General features: G+C 51.6%; 1 protein-coding gene across 1 annotated transcript in view; it reads right to left on the reverse strand.

Annotated features, from left to right (window-relative positions):
- PREX1 (phosphatidylinositol-3,4,5-trisphosphate dependent Rac exchange factor 1) overlaps positions 1 to 24,239 on the reverse strand; it is a 198,130-nt gene that overhangs the window by 48,925 nt on the left and 124,966 nt on the right. Inside the window, 7 exon segments of the mRNA XM_021078040.1 lie at positions 875 to 924; positions 1,108 to 1,211; positions 2,532 to 2,632; positions 10,072 to 10,219; positions 12,514 to 12,663; positions 14,180 to 14,298; positions 20,421 to 20,554. Coding sequence (XP_020933699.1) covers positions 875 to 924; positions 1,108 to 1,211; positions 2,532 to 2,632; positions 10,072 to 10,219; positions 12,514 to 12,663; positions 14,180 to 14,298; positions 20,421 to 20,554 — 806 coding nt within the window.

Below are 24,239 nucleotides of genomic sequence, written 5' to 3' on the forward strand. Positions count from 1 at the left end.
CATTCAACAAACATTTACTGAGGGCTCCTTTGCCCTAGACCTGCATTCTCCAGCAAGTGGCCGTTTTTCAATCAATCCATGTTAAATCAGACTTGAGAGCACACCTTTCAGTCTCAGGGAACTGAAAGCCGCATGTGACTAGTGGCTACCACACTGGTACAGAACACAGGCACAGAGCACAGGCAGCGAGCGCTGCTATCAGCACAGGAAGTTCTACCGGACAGCACTATGCTGGGTGCTGCCAAGGGCGGGGGCACAGGGCAGTGAGCAAGTCCCCTGTCCTCGGTGCGTGTACAGTTCAGTAGAGAAGTCAGAGCATGTATGAAGAAATAAATACAGCGTATGTCAGGCACTGACAAGCTTCGGGAAGAAAACCACAGCGAAGTAAGGAGGGCAGTGCATTCCAGAGGGTGAGGCTCTAAAAAGGTGGGTAGGGAAGGCCCCTCTGATTTGGAGACATTTGAAGGCAGTAAGGGGGGAAAACAGGCAGATATGGTAGCGGAAGAACATTCCAGGCAGGGGAACAGCATGTGCAAAGGCTCCAAGGTAGATCTATTATGATCCCCATTCCACAGAAGACAACATCGCTGCACTAGCCGGTTAAACACTGCTGCACATAGCTGGTGACTTCCTAGCAGGTTGAGAGCCAAGCTCAGCCTATCTGGCCCCCGAACGAACACCCCTCACCACCATTCTGCAGTGGTTCCCACAAATTAACTCACTCGATCCTGATGACAAACCTACAGGGCAGGTGCAGGTACTGCCTCCTTTGAGGGAGGGAGGACCGAGGCTCAGAGAGGCTACGCTACTGGCCCAAGGCCACACAGCTAAGAAGAGGCAGAGATGAAACTGAAGGCTGGAGAGAGTAACTTACTTGATCACGGGGGTATAGAGGCTGTGAAGACGGCAGTAAAGCCTCACACCCTGAAAGAGAAAAAGAGGGCGTCTGGGATCAGGCCACATCCTTCAGGGGCCTCCAAACCCAGGCTTCTGGGAGAGATGGGGCAAGGGGGACCATTGGGGCAGTGGAGAACAGGCCACTGGGGCACAGGCCTGCTCTGCGGTGACCACGGGGTCCAGGTCATGGGGTCAGGGAAGGGTCCCCACCTTGGACATGATGTCCTCCAGCTCACTCCGGGCCTTATAGGTGCCATCGTCGTAGCGGAAGCGGTACATCACCTGCTCGTTCTTGAACTGGTGCTTGTCGGAGACTGGAGGGACCCAGGGCTGGTGAGGCCAGGCATGCCCCTCGGCCCCTCCCAACCCATACCTACCAATATCACCCTCCACTCAGCCAGGTCCTGTGCCAGGTGCAAATCCACCAACCCCCTGCCCACACGCCAATTCAGAAACCAGGACCTCCCAATACATGCGGGGTGCTGTGGAAACCTGCAGCCTGGGGGTTTGGGCGTCTGCCAGTCTCCTGAGAGGCCAAAGGTGCCCCCCTCCAGCCTGCGCTGGGACCCACCTGCCCAGCATCTCCCTGGAACTAGACCAGGAAGTGGGCCGGGGTCTGACACCATGTCGTCCCGACTTAGGGAACCACCTCTACACAGTGGCCCTGAAGCGCCCCTCATGCTCCTCTTGCTTCACCCCCAACTTTGGATCCATTAGCCAATCCTGCAGGCTCTGCCTTTAAACGTTAAGAATCAGACTCTGCACTCCCACCCTGGTCCACACTTGGGCTGTCACAGCTGCCACCCTCCCAGGGTCAGAGGGATCCTGGTAACATCTAAGTCTAAGCAGGTCTTTCCTTTACTCAAAAGACTCAGCACTGGTTTCACGCTGCCCTCAGAGTAAAAGCAACAGACCCACCATCCCCTATAAGGCCCTGGCCCCTGGCCCCTTGCCCCATGCCCTCTGGCTTCATCTCCTAACCGTCCTGGCCCCTTCACAGCATCCACACCGGCCTCCCCACCATTCCCTGAACACACCACCCACACGCCTGTCCCGGGGAGGCGCATTGGCTGTCCCCTCTGCCTGGAAGCCCATGCCCACCTGGCTCCCTCCCTCCCCCAGTGTTCACCTTCTCACCTCCCCAACGCTCCCATTCGAAGGTGAACACCGCGCCCACTTTTGCTCCCTCCTGGGCACCCATCACCCTTTATCACCCACGTTTCCTTCATCTCATTTATTATCTGCCCCTCCAACTTGAACGTGGGCCCCACAAGGACACGGCTTTTCATCTGTCCCCTTCACTGCTGTGGGGACAGTGCACACAAAAAGCGCTCAATAAATGTTTGTTGGGTGGCTTAAGCCTGCCTCTTTTGAAAGGACAAAGAGAAAATCCTACTCCCCTGGCCCTGATTTTTGGGGGTGGCCCTGATCTGCAGGTGCCCTGGGAGAATGCTGGGTCTCCCAGCCCTGCGAGCAGTCTTATAGGGCAGCCACGTTCCTGGGGCCACACTGTGCCCGGGGAGCAGGCAGCTGCACAGAACTAAATAAACGGCCCCCAAGTTAGTGGAAGCACAGCGCAGGTGAGGTCCGACCCTGTCCTAGCCCTCCGCCCCCTGGGCCCAGCCCCCACTCACCGTGGTGGATAATGCCATTCTCCAGCAAGGCCTGGCCCAGGTTCACACCTTCTTCCATCTTGCTGATCTCGCCAATTTCCAGGAGCCAGGCAACAAACTCACTGCCAGGAACATAACACGCGGTTGAGAGGACCTCCCCAGTCCTGGACTGTAGGGAACAGCACTAAACTCACCTGGCCCACCTACTGCGAGGACTGGCAGCCAGAACTGCCCGCAGGGAAGCAGAGTGCTCAGGACTCCCAGGCCTGGGGGTCATGGGGAGGCCTGATGCTTTTCCCCAAGACCAACAGCAGAGAGGTGGGTGTGAGCAGACCCCAGGCCCCACCTCAGGCTCACTGGATGGATGGCTGGATGGCTGGATGGCTGGATGGATGGCTGGCTGAATGGAAGGATGTATGGATAGGTGGGTGGATGGTCAGACGGAAGGCTGGTTGGATGGAAGGATGGATGGACGGAAAGAAGGAAGGGAGGGAGGGAGGAAGGGAGGAGGGGAGAGCAGACAGACACATGAGTGGATAAGTGAATGAAAAGTGAGCCATGACTCGATCTGGCAGATACATGATTAGGGGACTGAAATGACGGGGTGTTGGGGGTGGAGGGACGAGGGGAATGGATGGGTAGTGGAGAGATTACTGGGTGGATCAGTCGGGGATGGACGACGGATGACTAGAGAGACGGAGGCATCAAGAAACCAATAAGCAGGAAGAAATAAGGACCCAGAAAGATGATAGTGGAGAGTCAGGAGAGCCAGTGGTGAGCAAATGAGGTCCTTCTCCCACTTACAACCCTCCAACGGGCTTCCTGGTTACTCTCAGAAAAACACCCAAATTGCCCACCTGATAACAAGGCCCTGCATGAACTGTCCCACCTCATCTCCTGTACCCCTCGCTTATTCTGCTTTAGCCACACCCACCATCTTCCCCTTCTTAAAATAAAAAAAAACAAAAACAAAAACAAAAAAAAAAACAGATTCCTGCTTGCGTTGGGGCCTTTGCATTTGCTATTCCTGCTGCCTAGAAACACCTTTTCCCCCAGTAGTTCTTCACAGCCTCTTCCTTTCATCTTTAAGTCTCAGTTCAAACGCCACCTCCTCAGAGAAGCCTTCCCTGACTACCTCCTCAAAAGCAGTCTCCCCAACCCCACACAATCCATCCCATCTTTCAGTTTTACTTCCTTTTAGCACTTATCCCTGGAGTTGTACTATTTACAGACTTATTTACATGTTTATCAGCCATCTCCCTGAACCAGAAGGACCCCTCCATGCTGTCAGGGATTTTTACCTAATTCACAGCTCTATGCTCCCCCAACCCATGGAAGAGGAGAAAAGCACAGCAGGCTCAACAATCTTTTGAGCAAATGAAGGAAAGAACCATCAAACAAGAAGGAACACTCTGGGGCTCAGCAGGAAGGTCTCGGGGAGAAAGACATGCTCACGGCCCAGAGGAAATCAGGCAAATCCTATGTGACTGCCCAGTGGGGCCGAGGCACAGCCAGACGCCCGGTCCTGGCTCTTGGAGGCACGTTCGGGCTCCGTGCAGAGCTCAGCCCACTGGAAGTCAGCAGGGAAGGGGGGTGCCGGGAACGCGGGGCAATCTGTACTCAATGAAAGCTGGTGGCAGCAGGCCAGACCCGCCTGCTTATGGAAACCAGCTGTCCTGCCTCCAATTACAGGGCCAGAGGGGGCAGGGCTATTTTTAGCCTGCCCGTGTTTGGCTGGGCAAAGACCTGCCTTGTGTGTAGGTAGCGGTGTGCCCCGAGGCATTCAGAGAGCCCCGGTGCGGGCGGGGGAAGAGATCCACGTGGTTGGTGCAGGGGGAGCCCCGAGCAGGGAAGAGCTGGTTCTGGGTCCTGTCCACCTCCAGGTCTCGTCTCCAAGGCCCCAGAATCCGAGGCAGAAAGAAAGCAGCTGAGAGTGGGGAACTGATGCGGAGTGTGTACTCTCTCAGAAGCCGCAGGCTCCGCCTCCCCGCTGCCCACCAGCCGTCCCGTGGGGGCCACCTCTGGCATGGACCAGCAGCCAGGGTGGGGGGACAGGAAGTTCCCCACAGCAGCTACCAGGCTGAAAAAGGCAGCCCAGACGACAGCAAGTGCGACCCAGGTTTCCACTTCCTTTTTGAGCATCAAGGAAGGGTCACAGTCTGCTGGGCAAATTTGGGCAAACTGCTGTCCCTCTCTGGGCCTCAACAGGCTCCATCAAGCAAGTGGTTCATTGATGGTCTTTCTGGATTTTACTGGGTAACTTTCTAATCATACTGAATCTTAAGCAGGGATCCAGCGTACAAAACCGGACAAAATTCACCTCTAATGCAAGGACCTTGAACCTCATAAATGAGTAAAAGGGGCCAGATGGAAACTCTGCTGAACCAGCCAGTGCTTCTGAAGACGGCAGCCCCTCAGCGCAGCCAACAGTGGCCACGTGGGAAAACTAAAGCATCTGAAACTTTTCAAGGGAAGCCGGAAATCTAGCATTTCCTGTGAAATCTCCCAACTGTTAAATGTTGACATTGAATCCACAATTTTCCGAAAGTGCCGTGTGGCCCATGGAGAGCACATCTGTGAATTGCATGGGGTCAGTGGGGCACCATGTGCCACCAGAGTGCAAGGAAGGGTGTTACAGGCAGGGGGATCAGCATTCACAAAAGCCCTGAGTGCGGAGTAAGGTTAGGAAGCCAACCAACTGCCAGCTGCTGGGGGCTGGGGGACAAAGGACAGCGAGATCCAGTCTTCCAGAAAGACGTTATCTCGGAGCACTGGGGACACAGAGAGAAGGTCAGGCTACTTGGGTGGGACGTCTGAGATTCAGGAGTGGGGGGACCAGGGAGAGTTAGCATGTGTCAGCCTCCATCCCTCTTCCTCCCTGTCCTCCAATAGCGTGCGTGTACTTCACCAGCTGTGTGTCATGTCCAAGTCTGATGCTGGGCACAGGAGATACAGCTAGGTCTTGGCAGGCCTCCCAGGAAAGGCCCCAAGAGGAGACCCAGTGACCACTCACCCTGAGTACAAGAATCCCATTTCTTCCATTCATCTAATCCCAGACTTCAGTTCATCTAATGACATCTAACTCTGTCCAGGGTGAAACCAAAGGCCTTCTCCTTCCAGGAAGCCTTCCCTGACTGCCCTGCCAGAGAGACCATCACACCTTGTCCCCTGAGCTCTTAAAGTGTTCTCATTCAAGGCCTGAGTGATGAGTTCATCCTCGCCTCCCTCTCCTGCGTCAGCTCTTTCAGTGGGTTCCCAGAGCACCTGGAACAGAATCTGAACCCTTCAGCCCTTACCTGCCTGATCTGGCACCTGCCAACCCCTGCAGCCTCATCCCCCCGCCACCTCCACCTCGGCCACTCCCTCCCTCTAGCCACGCTGGCCTCCTCGCTGTCCCTCAATTTACTCAAGGCTCATTCCAGCCTTGTGGCTTTTGCACTTGCTGTTCCCTCTGCCAGAAATGCTATTCCCTCAGATCTTCTCATGGTTGGCTCTTGCTTGGCATTCCTGACCCACCCTAGAAAAACTGCACCCCTTTCCTGGCCTCCTTACATCAACCTATTTATTTTCCTATAGCACTCGTTGCTCACTGAAATTCCCTTCCTTGCTTGTATTTATCGACTTGTATACTCTTTGATTCCCTCACTGGATGGCTCTCTCTCTGACGGCAGGGATTTCCTCTTGTCCTGTTCGCTGCTGGCACACGGTAAGGGCTTAGCAAGCACTGAATGACTGGGATGGAAGGATGAGTCAAGTCAGTCTCCGCAGCTAATCTGAGGATCCTAGAGGGCAAACGCCATGTTCCTGCCATGAGGCCTCCAGAAATAACACAGACTTTATTCCTTGGTTTTTTTCACGTGCCATCTATGAATTCTGTCTCTGACATGGCAGAAATGGGCTGCCCCTTAATCCCAATACACATTCCCATTATGCTTGCCCACAACGTGGGGGCATGAGTGTGTCACATGCGTTTTCTCACTGTATCTTCCAACAATCTGGCAGGGCACGTTTTATTATCTCTCACTAGTTGATCATTTCCTGACATTCAGAGAGGTTAAGAAACTTTGCCCAAAGTCACACAGCTAGAAGGTGGGAGGAACCAGGGCTTGAGTCCAAGTCTGACTCAAAGCCCAACCCTTGAAGGTTATAAAGATAAATCAGACAGTTCTGTATTCATGGAGTCCCCACCCAGTTACAGAGACAGCTAACTATCGAGGAAGAATGAAAAGTAAATAAAGATAAAAATAGATAAAGAGGGAGTTCCCATTGTGGCTCAGCGGTAATGAACCTGACTGGCATCCATGAGGATCCAGGTTTGATCCCTGGCCTTGCTCAGTGGGTTATAGATCCGGCATTGCCTGAGCTGTGGTGTAGGTTGCAGACGCGGCTGGGATCTGGCATTGCTGTGGCTATAGTGCAGCCTGGCACCTGCAGTTCCAATTCAACCCCTAGCCTGGGAACTTCCATATGCTGCGGGTGCAACCCTAAAAATACCAAGGGAAACAAAACAAAACAAAACAAAACAAAAAAAAAAACGGGTAAACAGGAGTTCCCATTGTGGCTCAGTGGGTTAAGAATCTAACTAGTACCCATGAAGATGCAGGTTTGACCCCTGGCCTCGCGTCAGTGGGTTAATGATACGGTAGGTTGCAGACGTGACTAGGATTCCACATGGCTGTGGCTGTGGTGTAGGCCAGCAGCTGCAGCTCCAATTCCACCCCTAGCCCTGGAACTTTCATATGCCAAAGGTGTGGCCCTTAAAAAAAAGAAGAAGAAAAGAAAAAAAAAAGGATAAAAACAGTGGAGTATGGTAGGGCAGAGTCCCGGGTTCAAATCCTAGCCTCCGAGGGGAGGCTCTGTGACCTTGTGCGGACCCTTTCCCTCTCTGTGCCTCTGCGTCCTCACCCTTAAAATGGGAATAATGGCAGTAAGCTGCCTCACCGTGTCCCATGCAGGTTAAAAATGGCCACGCAGCAGCGCCCTGAGCAGAGAGAGGCTCCACAGTTGTGTCTGTGGAGCTGCGGGTTCCTTCCACCCGAGGGGACCAGGAGGAGGACCCCCGAGCCTCCGGGGCTGAGTGCAGAGCACAGCGGGCCAGGGAGGAGAGTTTTATTAGCGCTATCTCCTGCAGGAAGTCTGGTCCTGAAGGCCCCGGTGATTACAAAACAAGCTGCACTCCTGGCCCTGCTTCAAATGGGCCGTAAAAGAAATCCCTCCTAATCCTTCCTGTGGAGACAGCGTGCTCTGCTGAACCCCTAATCGCACACAGGTTAGCCCATCCGGCTGGACTAAGCTCTCTGAAGGGTTTGGCAAGAGGTGGGAGGTCCTCTGACCCTGGGGGGGCGGAAGCAAACCCCTCCGGAAAGAAAACCCTCCTTTCTGCCCAGGAATCAGGGATTGACTGGTGGAGACCAGCCAGACTGCCCTTGCCTGCTTCCTGCAGGTCTGGGGCCCATACTCCCCTCTCCACAGGCCCTCCTGGGGAGCTGGTTGCTGGGGTCATTGGCCCTGAGGGCAAAGACAGCCTGACCCCAAGGCATCCGAGTCACCCCTCCAGGGGCCGAACTACCCCTAAAAGCCCCTGCCCGCTGCCCTGCCAACCACAGGCCTCAGGCTGTACCAATTAGCTCAGTCTCCAAGTGCGCATCCAACATCCATTCCACACAGGACCACCTGCCGGGCACGTCAACCATAACGTGTGCAGACAGAGGCGCCTGCTTCCTGCCTCATCCCTCCTCGTCCTAATCCCTGCGTCCTCTCTCTACCCGTCCCCTTGCAGATTTCATTCAGTCTCACGGCTCTGAAAACTATCTAAATGCCCACATCCCCTGCATTTAGGTCTCCCACCCAGACTTTGCTTCCCAAGTCAAGATATCATATCCAAAAAAAAAAAAAAAAAAAAAAAAAGGAGTTCCCATTGTGGTTCAGCAGGTTAAGAACCTGACATAGTGTCCATGAAGGATGTAGGATTGATCCCTGGTCTTGCTCTTGCTCAGTGAGTTAAGGATCCAGCATGAGCTGTGCTGTAGGTCGCAGATGGGCTCAGATCTGGCGTGGACTGCTGTGGCTGTGACGTAGGCCGGCAGCTGTAGCTCCAATTCAACCCCTAGCCTGGAACTTCCATGTGCTGCAGATGCGGCCCTAAAAAGACCAAAAAAAAAAAGAGATTTCATACCCAGCTAACAAACTCCCATCTCCAGCCGTGGGCCTGTCTCAATGTAGGCATCCAAACAGAGCCTCTGCACTGCTCCCGAGCCCTGAAAGCTCCCTCCGTCTCCTTCCCCTTCTCAGCAGGCGGCAGTCCAGCCTCCCTGGAGCTCACACTCCTGAATTTCCTTTTCCCCACCCCATCAGCAAATGCTGTCACCCACAAAATGATCCGCAAGGTAACCGCATGACCCCGTCTCTGCTGTGACGTCCCCTCCCACATGTATAATAATTACCGCGGCTTTTCTCCGAGGCCTTTTCAAAAGCTTTTGGGAAACGGGTGAGGTCTAAGTTAATAAATTCTAAATAAAGTCCTAGCCTGGCAGGTGAGCTTCCCTCCCCACAAGCCTCACAAGGTCACAAGCCCTGCGTGTTCTTGTAGCCTCTCCAGAGTGTCGACCACTGAGTCTAACACACAACAGGGCCTAGGACCAGCTTGATGGTTTTACGGGGACTGAGCTTCTGCACCACCCAATCGCCAGCCCCCTCTTTCAGGTGAATGAGATTTAAACCTGGGTTCAGGCTCCAATCCCGTCTCACCTGTGCTCTGACCCGTGGATCCTAGGTTATAAAATGGGGTCGAGGGTAATCATGTTTTATTATTAGGAAATAATGTACTTTTCAAACATCATTGAAATTGGAGGCCCAAAGTACTGAAAAACTTACAGGACTCCCCCCCACCCCCAACATGTGTATCTCGGGAAGGGAGGCCTCACCAGACACTAACCTTGACCTCGGTGGGCCCTCTTGCCTCTAGAACTGGGAGAAAATAAATTTCTGTTGTGGCAGCTGCTCAGTCGGTGATAGTTTGTTACGGCCTCTAAACAGGTTAATTCAGGGGCCTACAGCCTGCTCTTCCAGTCTTTCCAAAGCCTTTGAAATCAAGCCCCTGCCTTAAACACCTCTCTGCTCGACATATTCAGAAGGGCTTCTCTTCTCTTGAATGCTACAGCAGTGTTTTCCAATCCACAGTGGGCGACCCATTCATAGTTTGTGAGGTCCATTTCATGGGTCACACTCAGCATTATTTTTGAAATGAAGAATAGAATAGAATAAAAACATCTTTTCAGAGTGTATCAGGCATAGTAAGTTCTGCGAAGCTTTGGCTGGATGTGTATACAGGGTCACAGTGTAAAACTTCCACTATGCAGTGATTTGTAGTCAAAAACATTTGAAAGACCTGCTATGGGGACCCCACTATCCTTGATCTCTGGCTCCCTAAGGATGCAGGGTGCTTACTGGCTGTGCCCAGAAGGGCTCCTGGGGGAAGGTGCAAGGCGGGGAACAGCCAAGGGGGGCTGCCCACCTCCAGCCTCCAACAGAGAACCAGGGATCCAGCAGAGGCGCCACTCACTTGCCGAGGAAGCACTTGGGGACGGTGCTCAGCTTTCTCCGGCGGTCCTTGATCAGGTTCACCTTCTTGTTCATCATCATGTGGTAAAGCTTCTCTCCCTTCTCCGCGATCATGACGTAGGCATCGCGCTCCATGCCCAGCTTCAGGCCTATGAAGGGAGCAGGAGTCAGCACCAGTGGGGAGCAGGGGGCGGGGCTGCAGCTCCTGAACGCCTGCCCCCCCATTACTGCCACAGCCAGAGGTTATCCCAGAGCACTCACTGAATGTCAGAGACCGTTTTAGGCACCTGCTAGTGGCCCCACACGAGAAATTTGTAGGGGAGGGTGGCTAAGCTCCCCCATTTCACAGATGGCAAAGCTGAGGCCCAGACAGGTTAAGTCCCAGAGTCTTAAGCAGGTCGACCCTTCAACCTGAAGATGGGTTTCTGACTTCAGAGGTTTTCAGAAAGCCCACTGAGATCTTCCCTCCAGGCCAGGGATGGAAATTTGCCTGTTTCTCTGGACCCCAATCACTGCTCCATAGTTTCTATTTGGACCCCGTCCAATCCTGACAATAATAGCAATGGCAAATAATAACAGCAAATGCCTTTATAATGCGTAATCTATGCCACTTGATCCTCCCAGGAAACCTACAAGTTCCATTATTCCCACTTTACAGATGAAGAAACTGAGGCCCAGAGAATTTAAGTTCTCTGTCAAAGGTTGCCCATCTAGAAGAAGTGGACCTAGGATTTAGACCCTCAGGTTTGGCTCCAGATCTGTGCTCCTGACCGCAGATGCACCACCCCTGTAAACTCAGCCCTGAGTTCAGGGTTTAAACGATACCCTGATTCTAACAACCCAGGCTTCCTCAGGCCACACCCCACTCATGATCACATCTATCCAGCACTGACCACAGCCCTCCATCCTGACCACAAAGATATTGATCAGCCACACCCAGTCCCGACCACATACCCAGCTCTGATCCGTGTCAAAAGTCACACACTGCCCCAACAGGGGCCAAGTTTGGTAGTTTATTTGGCCTAATGGCATTTAAATAAATTTTGATGATGCAACATTTAAAATAAAGAACCATCACCTAAAACCCCAGATGTCTAACTTCCAAAAAAAAAAAAAAAAATCAAGGGATCTGGCCAGGCTGGGCCCCTGTTCATTCCTGAGATGGTGGTGACCGGTCCTTGGGAGGAAGCAGGGACAGGAGAGAAGTGGATAGACTCGGCATGTATGTGTTAGGCTGAATTAAAGGGACTCGATCTACTGCACCAGGGGAGCAGGCAGCCACCAGGGCGGACACCAAGAGTTTGAATCTGAGTTCCTCCTGGACGAATGAAGGAGCCACTTTCTAAGATGGGGACGTCGAGGGGATGAGTGTGTTTAGGGCAGAAGACAAGGCGGAAGTTATGAATTCTGATTAGGAGTTCCTGCTGTGGCACAGCAGGATCAGTGGTCTTTCTGCAGTGCCAGGACGCGGGTTCAATTCCCAGCCTGGCACAGTGGGTAAAAGGAACCCACCCTGCCTCAGCTGCAGTGTAGATCACAGCTGCAGCTCAGATCTGATCCCTGGCCTGGGAACTCCATGTGCCACTGAGTGGAGGGAGGGAGGAAGGAAGGAAGGAAGGGAGAATTCTGATTAGACATGGTGTGAGATGTCCACGACACATCCAAGGGTTGATTTCAAGTGGACAGAAGACAGATACGGAGGAAACTGAGCCTCTGTTCCCTCCTCTGTAAAGTGGGGAGGTAGGGACCATTTTTAGGACTGCACGTCATCTGCAGGGTTGATTGACTCCAAACCTCATTTAGCAGCACCACGACGCTCTGCAGCAGGAACGTCCATCCCCATTTATCAGACACACCACCGACGTCTGGGAAGCGGATACGACTCACCTCCAAACACACCACGGCCTCCCCTTCCTGTTGATCCCTGCACAACAGTCCAGCCCCCACCCCCCAATCACAACCAGCTCTGCAGTTCGAGGGGCTCAGAGAGTCACAACCACAGGTAAGTAAGCGGCAACCCCAAGAACCCTCCTCCCAGACAGAATCCGTGAATGTCAAACAAAAGGAACCCCAGGTGGAGGGAAGAGAACCAGGGAGGGGTCAGAGGCACCTAGGGAGCCTCCTGACTACCAACCCTCAAGGGTGAAGGAAGCCAAGAATCCCAGGACGACCAAGCACATCGGCAAGACCTTGGGTGAGTCCCTTCCACGGGCCTCAGCTTCCCCATCCACCTAGAGGGCTAAACCAAACGAGCTGAGGTCCCGCCAAGTTAAACAGCCCCAGAGCTCCCTGCCCCCTCAAAGGCCTGCTTTTTATAGCTCTGATCCTTCTGGAAAGGACCCTGTGCCCCTTCCCTAAACACAGCTCACTCTATAGAAGTGACGGGACTGGGGGAAGCCACACCCGTCCCCCCAGGGATCCCGGAAAGGCCCGAGCCACTCACTCTCGCGCTGCTCCCGCTCACGGATGATGGCGTCCAGCCACTTCTGCTTCTCCTCCGCCGTCTTGGCCATGCAGACAAACCACTTGTTCTTGGCTGTGTTATGGATCTTCCAGCCATTGGTGACCGTGTAGCCATTGCTGTGATAATCCGCTGGCGGGGGCAGGAGGCAAGGGCGGGTCAGCAAGAGCCCAGCCGTGCAACCCAACACTCACCGTTATACGTTTACGAGTGAGATCCTGGGACCCGCCCTTCCTGCTCCAGAAAGACAGGGCACCAGGTCCCCAGTGGGATGGGGACTTGGGAGTGGAACTTACCTCCCTTCCAATGTTCCCTCTCCTGTCTCTTCTCAGGTGGGCAAGGAAGACCCGCAAGCAAGGAACTCTCCCAACCCTCAACTCCAGGGGCTTCAGGCAGGAATGACTCAAGGGGGGCCCTGCCCGCAGCCCGGGAGCACTTCCCTGCCTCCAGACCTGTCTCCTTTGGGCACCCGGGCTACTTAAAACCCTAGTGTGAACCAATTTAGACAATGCCAAGTTGCAGGCCTGTATGCACTGCTGGCTGGGATGGGGCTTCGCAAACCTCCCCCCAAACGGGCTGACACCGTCCAGGGATGTTGAAGCCAGTTGTACCCTGAATCTGAGGAGGGGTCCCCAGGTTTCACGAGACTTCCAATGGGGTCTGTGGCTCCAAACCAATTCAGAACCCCTGCCCCGGACACGCTCAAGGACAAATACACCAAGAGGTGTAAAAACAGGGTCACTGTCCATAATAGTGAATGGCAGAAACAGCCTGAAGTCCTTGACCAAATGGGTAAATGGGAGGCTATTTGTGCAACAGAAAACTACACAGCAATGGACACCAGAGACCCAATCTCACCACCATGCGGTTAAGGAAAGACGCAAGAGGAGAAAGAACAGACAGTGTATTATGTGACCATTTACACAATGACAAGAGCAAACTAATGGTTACCAGTGGGGAAAAGGTTGGGGGAAGGGATATGAGATTAAGAGGGACAAATAATTACATATAAAACAGATAAGCAACAAGGATCCACGTATAGCACAGAGAAATATAGCCATCATTTTGTAATAACGAAATGGAGTATAATCTACACAAACACTGAAGGACTGTTATACACCTGAAACTAAAATAATGATCTAAATCAACTGTACCTCAATTAAAAAAAAAAAAAAAACGAATCCATGTTCTGGCCCAGTGCTACCCAGAGAAAGATGACATGAAATAATAATAGTAAATTATATACATAATTATCTATGTAACCATATAACCATTTAAATAAAGATTCAAAAGCAAATTTTAATTCAATTGTATTAAAAGGCTTAACAGTGCACACGTAGGAGATAAAAATATTTTTAAAAAGCAAGAAAGTATCATCACAAGACTCAGGCAGGGTTTACTTCTAGCGAGAAGGAGGTGCTGTGATCTGGGAGGGGCACGTGGGGTGCTTCTGGGGTGCAGGCAGCAGTGTACTTGTTAGCCTGAGAGGCGACCACCCGGGGTTCACTTTATGTGCACATGTTTAAGGCACATTTCTGTGGGTTACCTTTCCCGATCAAAGAAAAAACTGTCTTTAACTGCAGCAGAGATTGTGCCTGGGGGCTGGGGGAGGGGGAGGGGTTCTGGCACGGCTGGGGGCGGGGCCTACCTGTCCCATCCTCCACGTTCTCCACCTCCATGACTTCCGTGTTGATGCGACCCCTGAAGATATACAGGGAGCCGTTGATGGATTTGGTCCTCTTGGTGGATTTCTTGCCCCCGGTGACCCTGAAAGACAGCGGGAAGTCACTGTCCCCTAAGCCTCACCTCACTGGGGCCTAACCATCTTCAATGGCAGGAAGGAGAAGCAGGGCAGTGACACAGAAGGGCACAGAGCCAGGAGGAGCACAGCAGCTGGGTCCGAGGCAGGGCGTCTTGGCTGGTGGTTGGGTGATGGGAACAAGTCCCTTTTCCACTCTCAGCCACAGCTTCCTCATCTGGGAAATGGGCGAAGAGCCTCGCTGACCTCCCAGGGCTGCTTTTGAGCCAACAGGAGATGGTGACGTGAAACCAAGAAGCAACAGAAACCCATCCTTCTAGTTTAGAAAACGGGTAGACGCTTTCAGGGTGTCCTAACAAACAGGAACTTCCTGGAATAAAATCAGAATGGAAAGGATCCTGGAGAAGGCCGTCCGTCGACGCATCCACCTACAACTACCTACCCGCCACTCATTCACTCACGCAGGTCACTCTCTTGCTCACCCATTTAGTCACTCGACACATCGTCTGACCAGCGCTTCCTATGGAAAGGCTACCAGGCTGGGACCAGAGCAGTCGCTCATCCATGCATTCAACAAGCACTCCAGAGAATGCCTATGGGCACCAGACACTATTCTAGGTACTAGGGCTGCAGCAGGGAACAAAACAAAGCCTCTGAGAATCTATCTTCCAATACATGAGGGCAGGAGGCACCCCAAAAGCGCCCCATCGTGCCCCCTTCCAGTCACTAACCCCTGTAAGGGTAACCACTATCCTGACGTCCAACCTCATGGATTCACTCTGCCTGTTTTGGAAGCTCACATACATGGAATCACACAGGGTGATGATGATGGACATTTGGGTGGTTTCCAGTTTGGTGCCCCTGTGAATATTCTGGCACGTGTCTTATGGAGAACATAGGTGCACATTTCTTTGGGTTATTTACCCAGGAGTCAAACTGCTCCATTATAAGGAATGCACATGATCGGCTTCAGTATATACCGCCGAGCCGCATCAATTTCCCACCCCCAGCAGCTTAGGAACATTCCAGTTGCTCCACATCCTCCCCAGATGGTTTTGAATGTCTCCATTTTGGTCATTCTGGTGGCACAGAGCAACGTCCCTAATAAACGTTTCATCTGTATTTCCCTGAGGAGCAAGGAGGACGACCGCCTTTTCATGTTTATCAGCCATCTGGCATCTTCCACTTATGAAATGACAGTCCCTTGACCATTCTGCTGTTGCGTTGTCTTTTTCATAATGATTTATACAGGGCCTGGCAAACTTTTTCTGGAAAAGTGCCAGAGAGTCAACATTTTCAATTTTGTGGGCCATATGGTCTCTGTTACAACTACTGAACTCAGCCCTTGAGGCGTGAGAGCATCCACAGACAACACAAAAATGAATGGGCATGGCTGCGTGCCAATAAAACTTTATTTATAAAAATAGGCAGGGGGGTTCCCATTGTGGCTCAGTGGGTAACGAACCCAACTAGTATCCATGAGGACACAGGTTTGATCCCTGGCCTCGCTCAGTGGGTTAAGGATCCAGCGTTGCTGTGAGCTGTGGTGTAGGTCGCAGATGTGGCTTGGATTCTACATTGCTATGGCTGTGGCATAGGCTGGCAGCTATAGATTCGATTAGACTCCTAGCCTGGGAACCTCCATAGGCTGCAGGTGCAGTCCTAAAAAAAGACCAAAAAAAAAAAAAAAAAAAAAAAAGGCAGAGGGCCAAATTAGGCTCACTCATAGGACTTCTTCATATGTTTTTGATAGAGTCCTTTGCAAAATGAGTTGCAAAAATCTACTCTTTGGCTTGCCGTTTTACTCTCAGTGTCTTCTGATGAACAGAAGTTCTTAATTTTAATATAGTCTGATAAGTCTATTTTTCCTTTATAATTATACTTTATGTCTAATTTTAAAAAGCTCTGCTTACTCCCAGATCACAAAGATAGCCTCCTATGCCTTCTTCTAGAAGTTTTCCTATTTTATCTCTCACATTTAAATCAGTGTTCCTTCTGAAGTTGATTTTTGTATATGGTGTGAGGTAGGGGGTCAAGACTCATTTTTTTTTCCCATTGGATATCAAACTGACTAAATGCCACATATTGAACCGCAGTGGTACTTTTCTTAAAATTCAAATGACTGCTTCCCTGGAGGTCTACCTCTGGACTCGCTATTACATCCCATTAATCTATTTGTCTCCTTTTACCCCAAAACCACATTGTCTTAATTACTGCAGCTTTATAATAAGCCTTGGTATCAGTCATGAAAGTCCTCCAGCTTTGTCCTTCTTCAAAATTGTCTTGGCTCTTTTTGTTTCTTTGTGTTGCCATGTAAATTTAAAAATCATTTATGTACATACACGCACAACCTCCCTCCTGGAATTTTTATTGGAATACATTGAGGTTCCGGCCCACGTTTGATGAGAGCACACAAAGCACTTGCTGATGATGTGGGGGCCATGCAGGTCAAAGACAGCTAAGATGCTGGCCCCAGATCCTGGGTAAATGATGGTACCATATACTGGGAATGAGAAAGACTTGAGGAGGAAAAGGTTGGAGGAGTTAAAATGAAAATGAAGAATCTTGTTTTAGACCCAAGTTAAGTGTAAGGTGTGTGGGACACACTCAAGAGAAGACTGAGATTTCTTCTACTTTACGTACCATGTGTCAAGCATCATTCTAAGGCTTGACGGGTTTTATTTTATTAACCCACAAAAACAACCTCCTCTGGGATGCAGGCTGCCTTCATCCCCATTAAACAGCTGGGAAAACAGAGACACAAAGAGCTGACATCACCTGCCCAAGGTCACTCAGCTGGCAAGCGGCAGAGCCCCTGTGTCCTTAACCACTACACACTGTGGATGCCTGTGAGGTGTCCAACAGGCAGTTGAGATCTTTGAGACTTAGCTCTCCTGCGTCTCAGTTTTCCCTTCTGAAGATGAGGAGGTGGGCTTTTAATAACTCCCCCTTCCACTTCTGATATCCAAGGAGCATCTGCTTTGGGGTCAGACAGAGCACTCTGCGTCAGAGAACTTCCCTGACCCCTGTCCCGGAGAGGCGGCACCTGGCATGGCCCAGGCAAAGACACAGCCGTAGGCGGACACCTGTCAGCGTCAGGTGTTTCCTGTGACAACAGAGTCAGGCTGGGAGTTCCAGCCACCATTGCCCAATCCCTCCGAGACCTCTCGGAGCCCAGCCCTTTGGCTCCCGACCCAGAGCAGGGACAGTGCCTGCCCGCCAGTTCTCCCAGGTGACAGACGTCTCCTCTCCCTCCAGCCAGCCCAGCCCATTTGCAGGCCTGAGGCAGGAAACGGCCTTACGGGAGCTCGTGCAGCCACGGGGCAGGCCCTAGAAGGGCCCCTGGAGTCCAGTTCATCAGCATCAGCTATGGCTTCAACAGGCGCAGCCACGCCGATGGGGGAAGGGCTTGTGCCAGGGAGGCTGAAGGCTGAGCAAACCTGGCCCAGGCCGGGAGGTCACAGAGGCCTGAAGGGACATTCTGTTTCTAAACGCCAGGGGTCTGTGCAAAACACCTGCTTCAGATAGCCCAGGGCAGGTGGTGGGGAAGGGCTTGGATGCTGGCAGTGGCCTTGGCATTGCCAAAAGAGGACTCTCAGGATGGCCCCAAGGAGAGCTGGCGGAAAGCGAGGAGGGAGAAGGGGAAACCGACAGGGGGAGAGGAGGACATGAGACAGACACAGACAGACTAACAGAGCGAGGGGGAATTAAATACCAAACGAGAAAGAGACACACGGAACTGCCACCACCCACCACCCCCTGCAGAGGGTGAAGGAAGGAGACCAGGGCCTCGGACCAGAAGGACCATGTCTCAGCTCAGGGAGGGAAGGTGGAGAGAGAGGGGCCTGTGGCTGAAGCACCTACTGCGAGCCAGATCACACGGAATAGGGATGCATCATGTGTGCAGGTGAGTTAACAGCAACAGCAGCTGCTCATTCTGTGCACCTACTCTGCGCCGGGCAGACTGAACACACCTGTCCTTCACAATGACTCTCAGGCGCATGATAATTCTCCTTATTTTACAGACAAGGAAATTGAGGCAAAGAGAAGCAAAGTCACAGAGGGAGAGAAATGGCTGAACGGGATTCAACTGTAAGGAGCTTGCCTCTCAGGCAAACACTACTGTAAGCAGGGGTTTAAGAACTCCATTGGCAGAGAGAAAACTAGGCTCAGAGAGGTCAGGCTGGATGAGGAAGGCAATGGGAACCCCTCTCCCCTTCTGCAGAAAGCCCATCATTCATCCTGCGGAAAGGTTCCAACCTTAGGAGGCCAGCAGAATCAGATGAGGAAAATGAGGCTCAGAGACAGTGAGTGACAAGCCCGGAACCACAAAGGAAGTTGGAGGTGATGCTGACAGTAGGACCCAGGATCTGGACCTCCTCTCAGTCCTAACTTTGCCAGATAAAAGAGTAAAGAAGCCTGGAACAGAGGCCAAGACTAAGTCACAGGAAAGTGTGCGGCTCGGATCCCGCGTTGCTGTGGCTGTGGTGTAGGCTAGCAGCGGTAGCTCCGATTCGACCCCTAGCCTGGGAACCTCCATATGCTGTGGGTGCGGCCCTAGAAAGCAAAAAAAAAAGTCACAGGAAAGTGAATTTCATCCCCAAGACAAAGTCACAGGAAGGGGAACCGAAAGAGCGTCGCACTGGTCACTTGAGATTGTCGCTACCGGCTGAGCAAGAAAACAGAAAGGCAGGAATTCTCTTGGCCCAACAATTTACCCACCCACTCATCCATCTAACCAACCACTCATGCCCCCACTCCACCATTTCCTAACCTTCTCTCTCTCCAGTCACTCATCCATCGATCCAGCAACTCAACCATCCCATCATCCAACCTGCCACAACCAGAGTCCAATCACCACGGCAACTATCGACCAGTCTTCCTTCAATGCACCCATCCAACTGGCCATCCACTAATCTCCAGACCTCCACCGCCCACTCAGCCTCCCAATTGTATGACCATTCGACCATCCATCCATCTACCTATTCACTCAACAAACCGTACAGAAAGGCCCCAACTCAGCATCATCTAAACACACCTCTGCCAGCCCATCGTGTCTTCACGTCCATTTCTCCACCTACCCAAACATTCGTAGAGTTCCCCGACTTCCTATCCATCCCTCCATCCAGCCATCTCCTAAACCTCCAAACACTCCACTGCTCAGTCATTCACCTACTCATCCATCCACAAATCAATTTATACACACTCACAATCACACCCACCCTGCCTCCCTTCATCTACATCCATTCATCTCCCAAACCTCCAACGACCCATGTGTCCCCTCCCCCCATCTGCCCACATACACTTGCATCCGTCTCCCACTCAGTGACCCAACCGTTCAATGACTTTAAGAAGCTCCAGCGAAAGACACAAAGATGACAAAGATATCATCTTTCCTCAAAAACCATACAGTAGAAGAACCCCCTCCCCTCAAACCATCTACCTTGGGATCTTAGAATTATAGGATGTTGGTGGCATGAAGAATCCCCAAAATTCCATGACCATCTCCATCTACACTGTCCACTAGGGCAGCCACAAGACATGTGGCTAGTGAACACTGAAAAGGTGCCTGGGACAAACTGAGATAGGCCGAAAGTGTAACATACACACCAGATTTGGAAGCAAAAGAATGCAAAATATCTATTTAATCAATTTTTAAAAATTAAGTTGCAATAAGAATAGTGGGGTAAATAAAATATTTAAATTCATTCCACCTACGTCTTTTTATTTTTTTATTTTTTTTTTTACCACACCTGCGGGCTGCAGAAGTTCCTAGGCCAGGGATCAAATGCATTCCACAGCAATGATCTGAGCCACAGAAGTGGCAACACCAGATCCTTAACCCACTGAGCCACCAGGGAAGTTCTCTTTTTCTTTTTTTTTTTTTTAATGCAGCTACTAGAAAGTTTTAAATAAACTATGTTCTGATTTGGAAATAAATAAATGGTGTGGATTTAGAACAAACCCCTCAGCTCAGAAGAAAAAAGGGAAGCTCGGAGAGGGAAGTGACCAGTCTACGTTGTCACCATAAGAAAATGTCAGAGTTTGACTCAAACCCAGCCTCCTGTGCTCTCCACCACCCCCACCCCCCTGCCTGGGCAGTGCTGGCCCAGCCTCCCCCGTCACTCACCTGGATTTCCGCTTGCAATAGACCAGGAGGTTGTCGAAGAGGAAGAAGGCTCTCTCTTGGATGTTGCCGGCAGAGATTTTTAACAAGGTCCCCTGCAGGAGGAGCTGGGTGCAGATGTCCGTGAGGTTGGAGCCCTGGGAGAGCAATTGGGGGCGGGGGTGCAGTGTGTGAGCTGGCAGATCCGGGAGCACACCCGCTTCCTTCCCAGAGACGGAGCCTGCCCCTGCCTGCCTCGCACCCCCCAAAATCTAAATGCACCACCGGAGCACATCTGTGAACAAACAGAAAACCCACACAACCGGATCGATGGCTTCTCTCTATGGAGGGCACTGGAACTATGCTGGCAGGAGCGGACAGAGGTGACCCTCTCCCAGGAGAGGGACTTGGGGCTCAGCGAGCCGAGAGGACTCCGCTCACACGACCCCAGCTGGCCTGCTAACTCAAGTACTTCTGAGACCCAGTCTGGGAGACTGGTTCTGGCAACTTACAAACAGGGCTGTCTGCTAAGTTGGCCTCCCCCACCCCTGTCAGGGCTGCTCTGCTCTGTGCCCATGGCCCAGGTAGACGCAGCAAAGCCACTGGCCCAATGGTGCCAGAGACCCCCTCGGGATCCTGGGAAACCAGCTTCTTTGCAGTCAAGAGCCACAGCCCAGGATAGGAGCGCACACGCCCGTTAACAGAAAGTACAGCCTGGATGCCTGCACACTGAGGCCCGCTGCCTGGCGACCCCGCGAGGCAACGCGCCTGCTTGGCTCCTCCAGCCACCCCACGCAGGCTCACCCACCAGCCTTCCAGGCTCGAAAAGGGATTGTAGCTGCTTGTAAACGAGGCCAGGACCTGACCCAGCGGAAGGGCCCAAGAGCCCAAGGCCACGTGGGCCTAGAGCAACATCAGAGATGGCAGAGAAGAAGCACAGTCTATGTGGAACTCATGTGAAAGGCCAAGGACCCTACAGGGGGAGGCCCCTTCCACTCCAGCCCTGACAAGAAGCCCAGCCCTCAGTCTCTTCAGAATCCTTGAACCCAGGTCAGGGGTGGCGCTAAGGATGAGATGCACAGGGACAAACAAGGCTGAGGCATCCAGCAGTCCACCAGCCAGGGCTGGACAGCTTTTCAGACAGAACCGAAGCTGTGACATTGGGATGACAAAGCTAACGTAGGCACAGTATCTACGCCTGCCAGCTCTGGTCCAAAGCATCTTACAAAATTCTGCTAATTCTCATGATGCTCATTTTATAGATGAGGAGACTGAGGCACAGAGGAGTCTGAGGTGCACAGGCACCTGTTCCAGGTCACAGAGCTGGTGAGTGAGTGAGCTGGGATCTGAACCCAGACAGGTGACCCCTGTCCTACCTGCTCACCTCTACCACCCCGTGCTGGCTCATGGAGGATCACCTGCAGGCTTTTTTATGTAGTTGCTGGTCTAGACCGGGGGTCTTTGAAGGGGTGAGACCCCATGCCCCTGGGGCACAAGGCATTCCAGCAGGGCGGAGGGTGGATAGCGAGAACACACAAGAACTTCTATTTATGGTCCTTCTTTTAAGCGATTTCAAGTTTCCTCACCCCTGTTTCCTTGTGCCCCTCATGAGTGAGTAGCTGATGGTCTCATAAACCAGGGTTTCCAGAGCCACCAAGAATGGTGTGTTCCATTTCATTCTTAGTAAGAACATGCATTTCTTTTTACGACCATGAGCTTCTCATGAAAATCTGTGGGGTGTCCTCAGGCAGAAGGGTCAGCCCACACTGGGCATGAGTCCCAGCCAAAGGTGCATGATGCTTTTTATCTAAAAAAAAAAAAAAAAAAAAAAGAAAAAGAAAGAAATCCTGCGTGGCTGCCCTGGCTCTTCCTGACATTTAATGAGCACATACCCTGAGCCAGTAAAGAAAATGCTGTTCAGAGTGCCCTGGAGGCCTCCGCTCCCCGAATCCTCAAGTGACCTACAGGGCATCTTGCCATTATTCAGACTCTTCAGATGAGGAAACTGAGACCATGGAACCCCTCAATGCAGAGGGAGCTGGCTCGGACACTCACTTCCACAACACTGCAACATACCCCATTTCCTTGTGCTCAGTAAAACGGATTTACGGATTAAGTTATCTGGTTTTAACAAAACCAGTCCCACAGCAAAAAAGGACAACCGGCTCACAGAGGATCAGGCCAGGAAAACCACAGATCAGAGATCAAACTAACGATGCGAGCCCAAGCATCAAAAAAGCAAGAAAGTGGCCAAGAAAAGACTCCCCCTCCTCCAGAAACAAGTTCCTTGCCAGCCATGCATATTCTGAGAGAGATGACGGCCGCCGAATCAGATTGGCAAGAGGTCAAACAAACGATTAGAAGTGATGGAGAAGAGAATCAGAAGGCTCTGCAACCACCATCACTGACTGTGAACTACACCCTCAGCCCTACTGCCCCCTAAGGTTGTAACTACTGACAGCATGAAGTGACTGCAAGTAGCTTCACTGTTAAACATTATTTTTTCTAGCTAGAACATATTATTTTCCCAAGTCACCTTGAGAATCAAACTTCAAAGCCTTTCCACTGCACAGAACACCATTTCCCATTTTCCAAAGAATATTCATAGTCTACACTTTGCTTTACCCTCAAAATGACACCAGGAGGTAATGTCAAAGATATCATCACTAAAATTAGACAAGTAGGGGAAGATAAGGCCAGGGGAGTAGGACAAACTTGCCTAAGGCAGGCCAGTCTGTAAGTTACAAGGCTGGGTCCCAAAGCCAAGACCCTGTGCCTCAGTCTCCTCATCTATAAAATGGGGATAACAACAGCACTTCTCTCCTATTTGGAAACACGTAATAGGTGCTCAAGAATTGCCAGCAATCCTTATTCTGGGTCACTTTCTTTCCTGTTGCACCCAGCAACAGTGACTGAAATAAGAGCTATTCTCACACTGCAGATTTTTCAAGGTCAAAAAAAAAGCCCCACATACTTTTGGTTCCTATTTCCCTAGGCTCTTACCAGAAGAAGGTCTAGAAATCACTTCTGTTCCAGCTGCCAAACTGCTTACTTAATACACTCTCCACAGGGGCCCACGTGAGAAATTTCCTTTCTAGCTGGATGCTAGGAAACTCTCTGCCTCCCAGAAGAACTGCTCAGCTTCTTTCTTTCTTGACAATGAATGTTCAGTAACTTATGTGTCATGTTCTTTTCACCTTGCCTGCCAGGAAGCTCAAAGCCCAAACAGACAGATGTTTACACGTGTCTACTCTATATAATCTTTAGGTTGGCATATTTGCTGAAAGTGGCCAAATGACATACTTCTGGGAAATGAGATGAAAAGGGAAGTCTCTCTGTGGCTTTTGGAAATATTTTCCTCCACAAGGGAGGAGAGCTCCCCATCACCACCCTGGCCATGCCCCTGTTTCCTCCTGCTCTGGAACACACGATGCCTGGAGCTCCTGCTCTGGAACACACGATGCCTGGAACCACCAGGAGAAGGCCAAGAGGATCACAAGAAACCAAATCAGAGCTCTGATATCGCAAAGGTGAAATGAGATTTCTTAGAGGACATATCCTAATTGACACAATTTTCAGCTGTGCGAAAGAGAAACCAAGCTATGCATTTTAAGCAGAGAGAAATGAGGGCCTTACTCAGAGGGGCTAGAGGAGTCTAGAACCATAGCTGCCAGAAAACCAAGAATGCTATAGAACTGGCCCTCCGGGGGAGCCGCTGCCTCTGCCCCAACTGGGGAAAGGGAGAATCAGACCACCCCCTGCCCGAGCTGATACTCTCAGGAAACGTTGCCCAGGCTCCTCCCAGAACCTCAGGAGCTGCTGCCTCAACTGCCAGCTACAAAG

This window comes from Sus scrofa, chromosome 17 (genome assembly GCF_000003025.6).
Source record: "Sus scrofa isolate TJ Tabasco breed Duroc chromosome 17, Sscrofa11.1, whole genome shotgun sequence".
In the NCBI taxonomy this organism is placed as follows: domain Eukaryota; kingdom Metazoa; phylum Chordata; class Mammalia; order Artiodactyla; family Suidae; genus Sus; species Sus scrofa.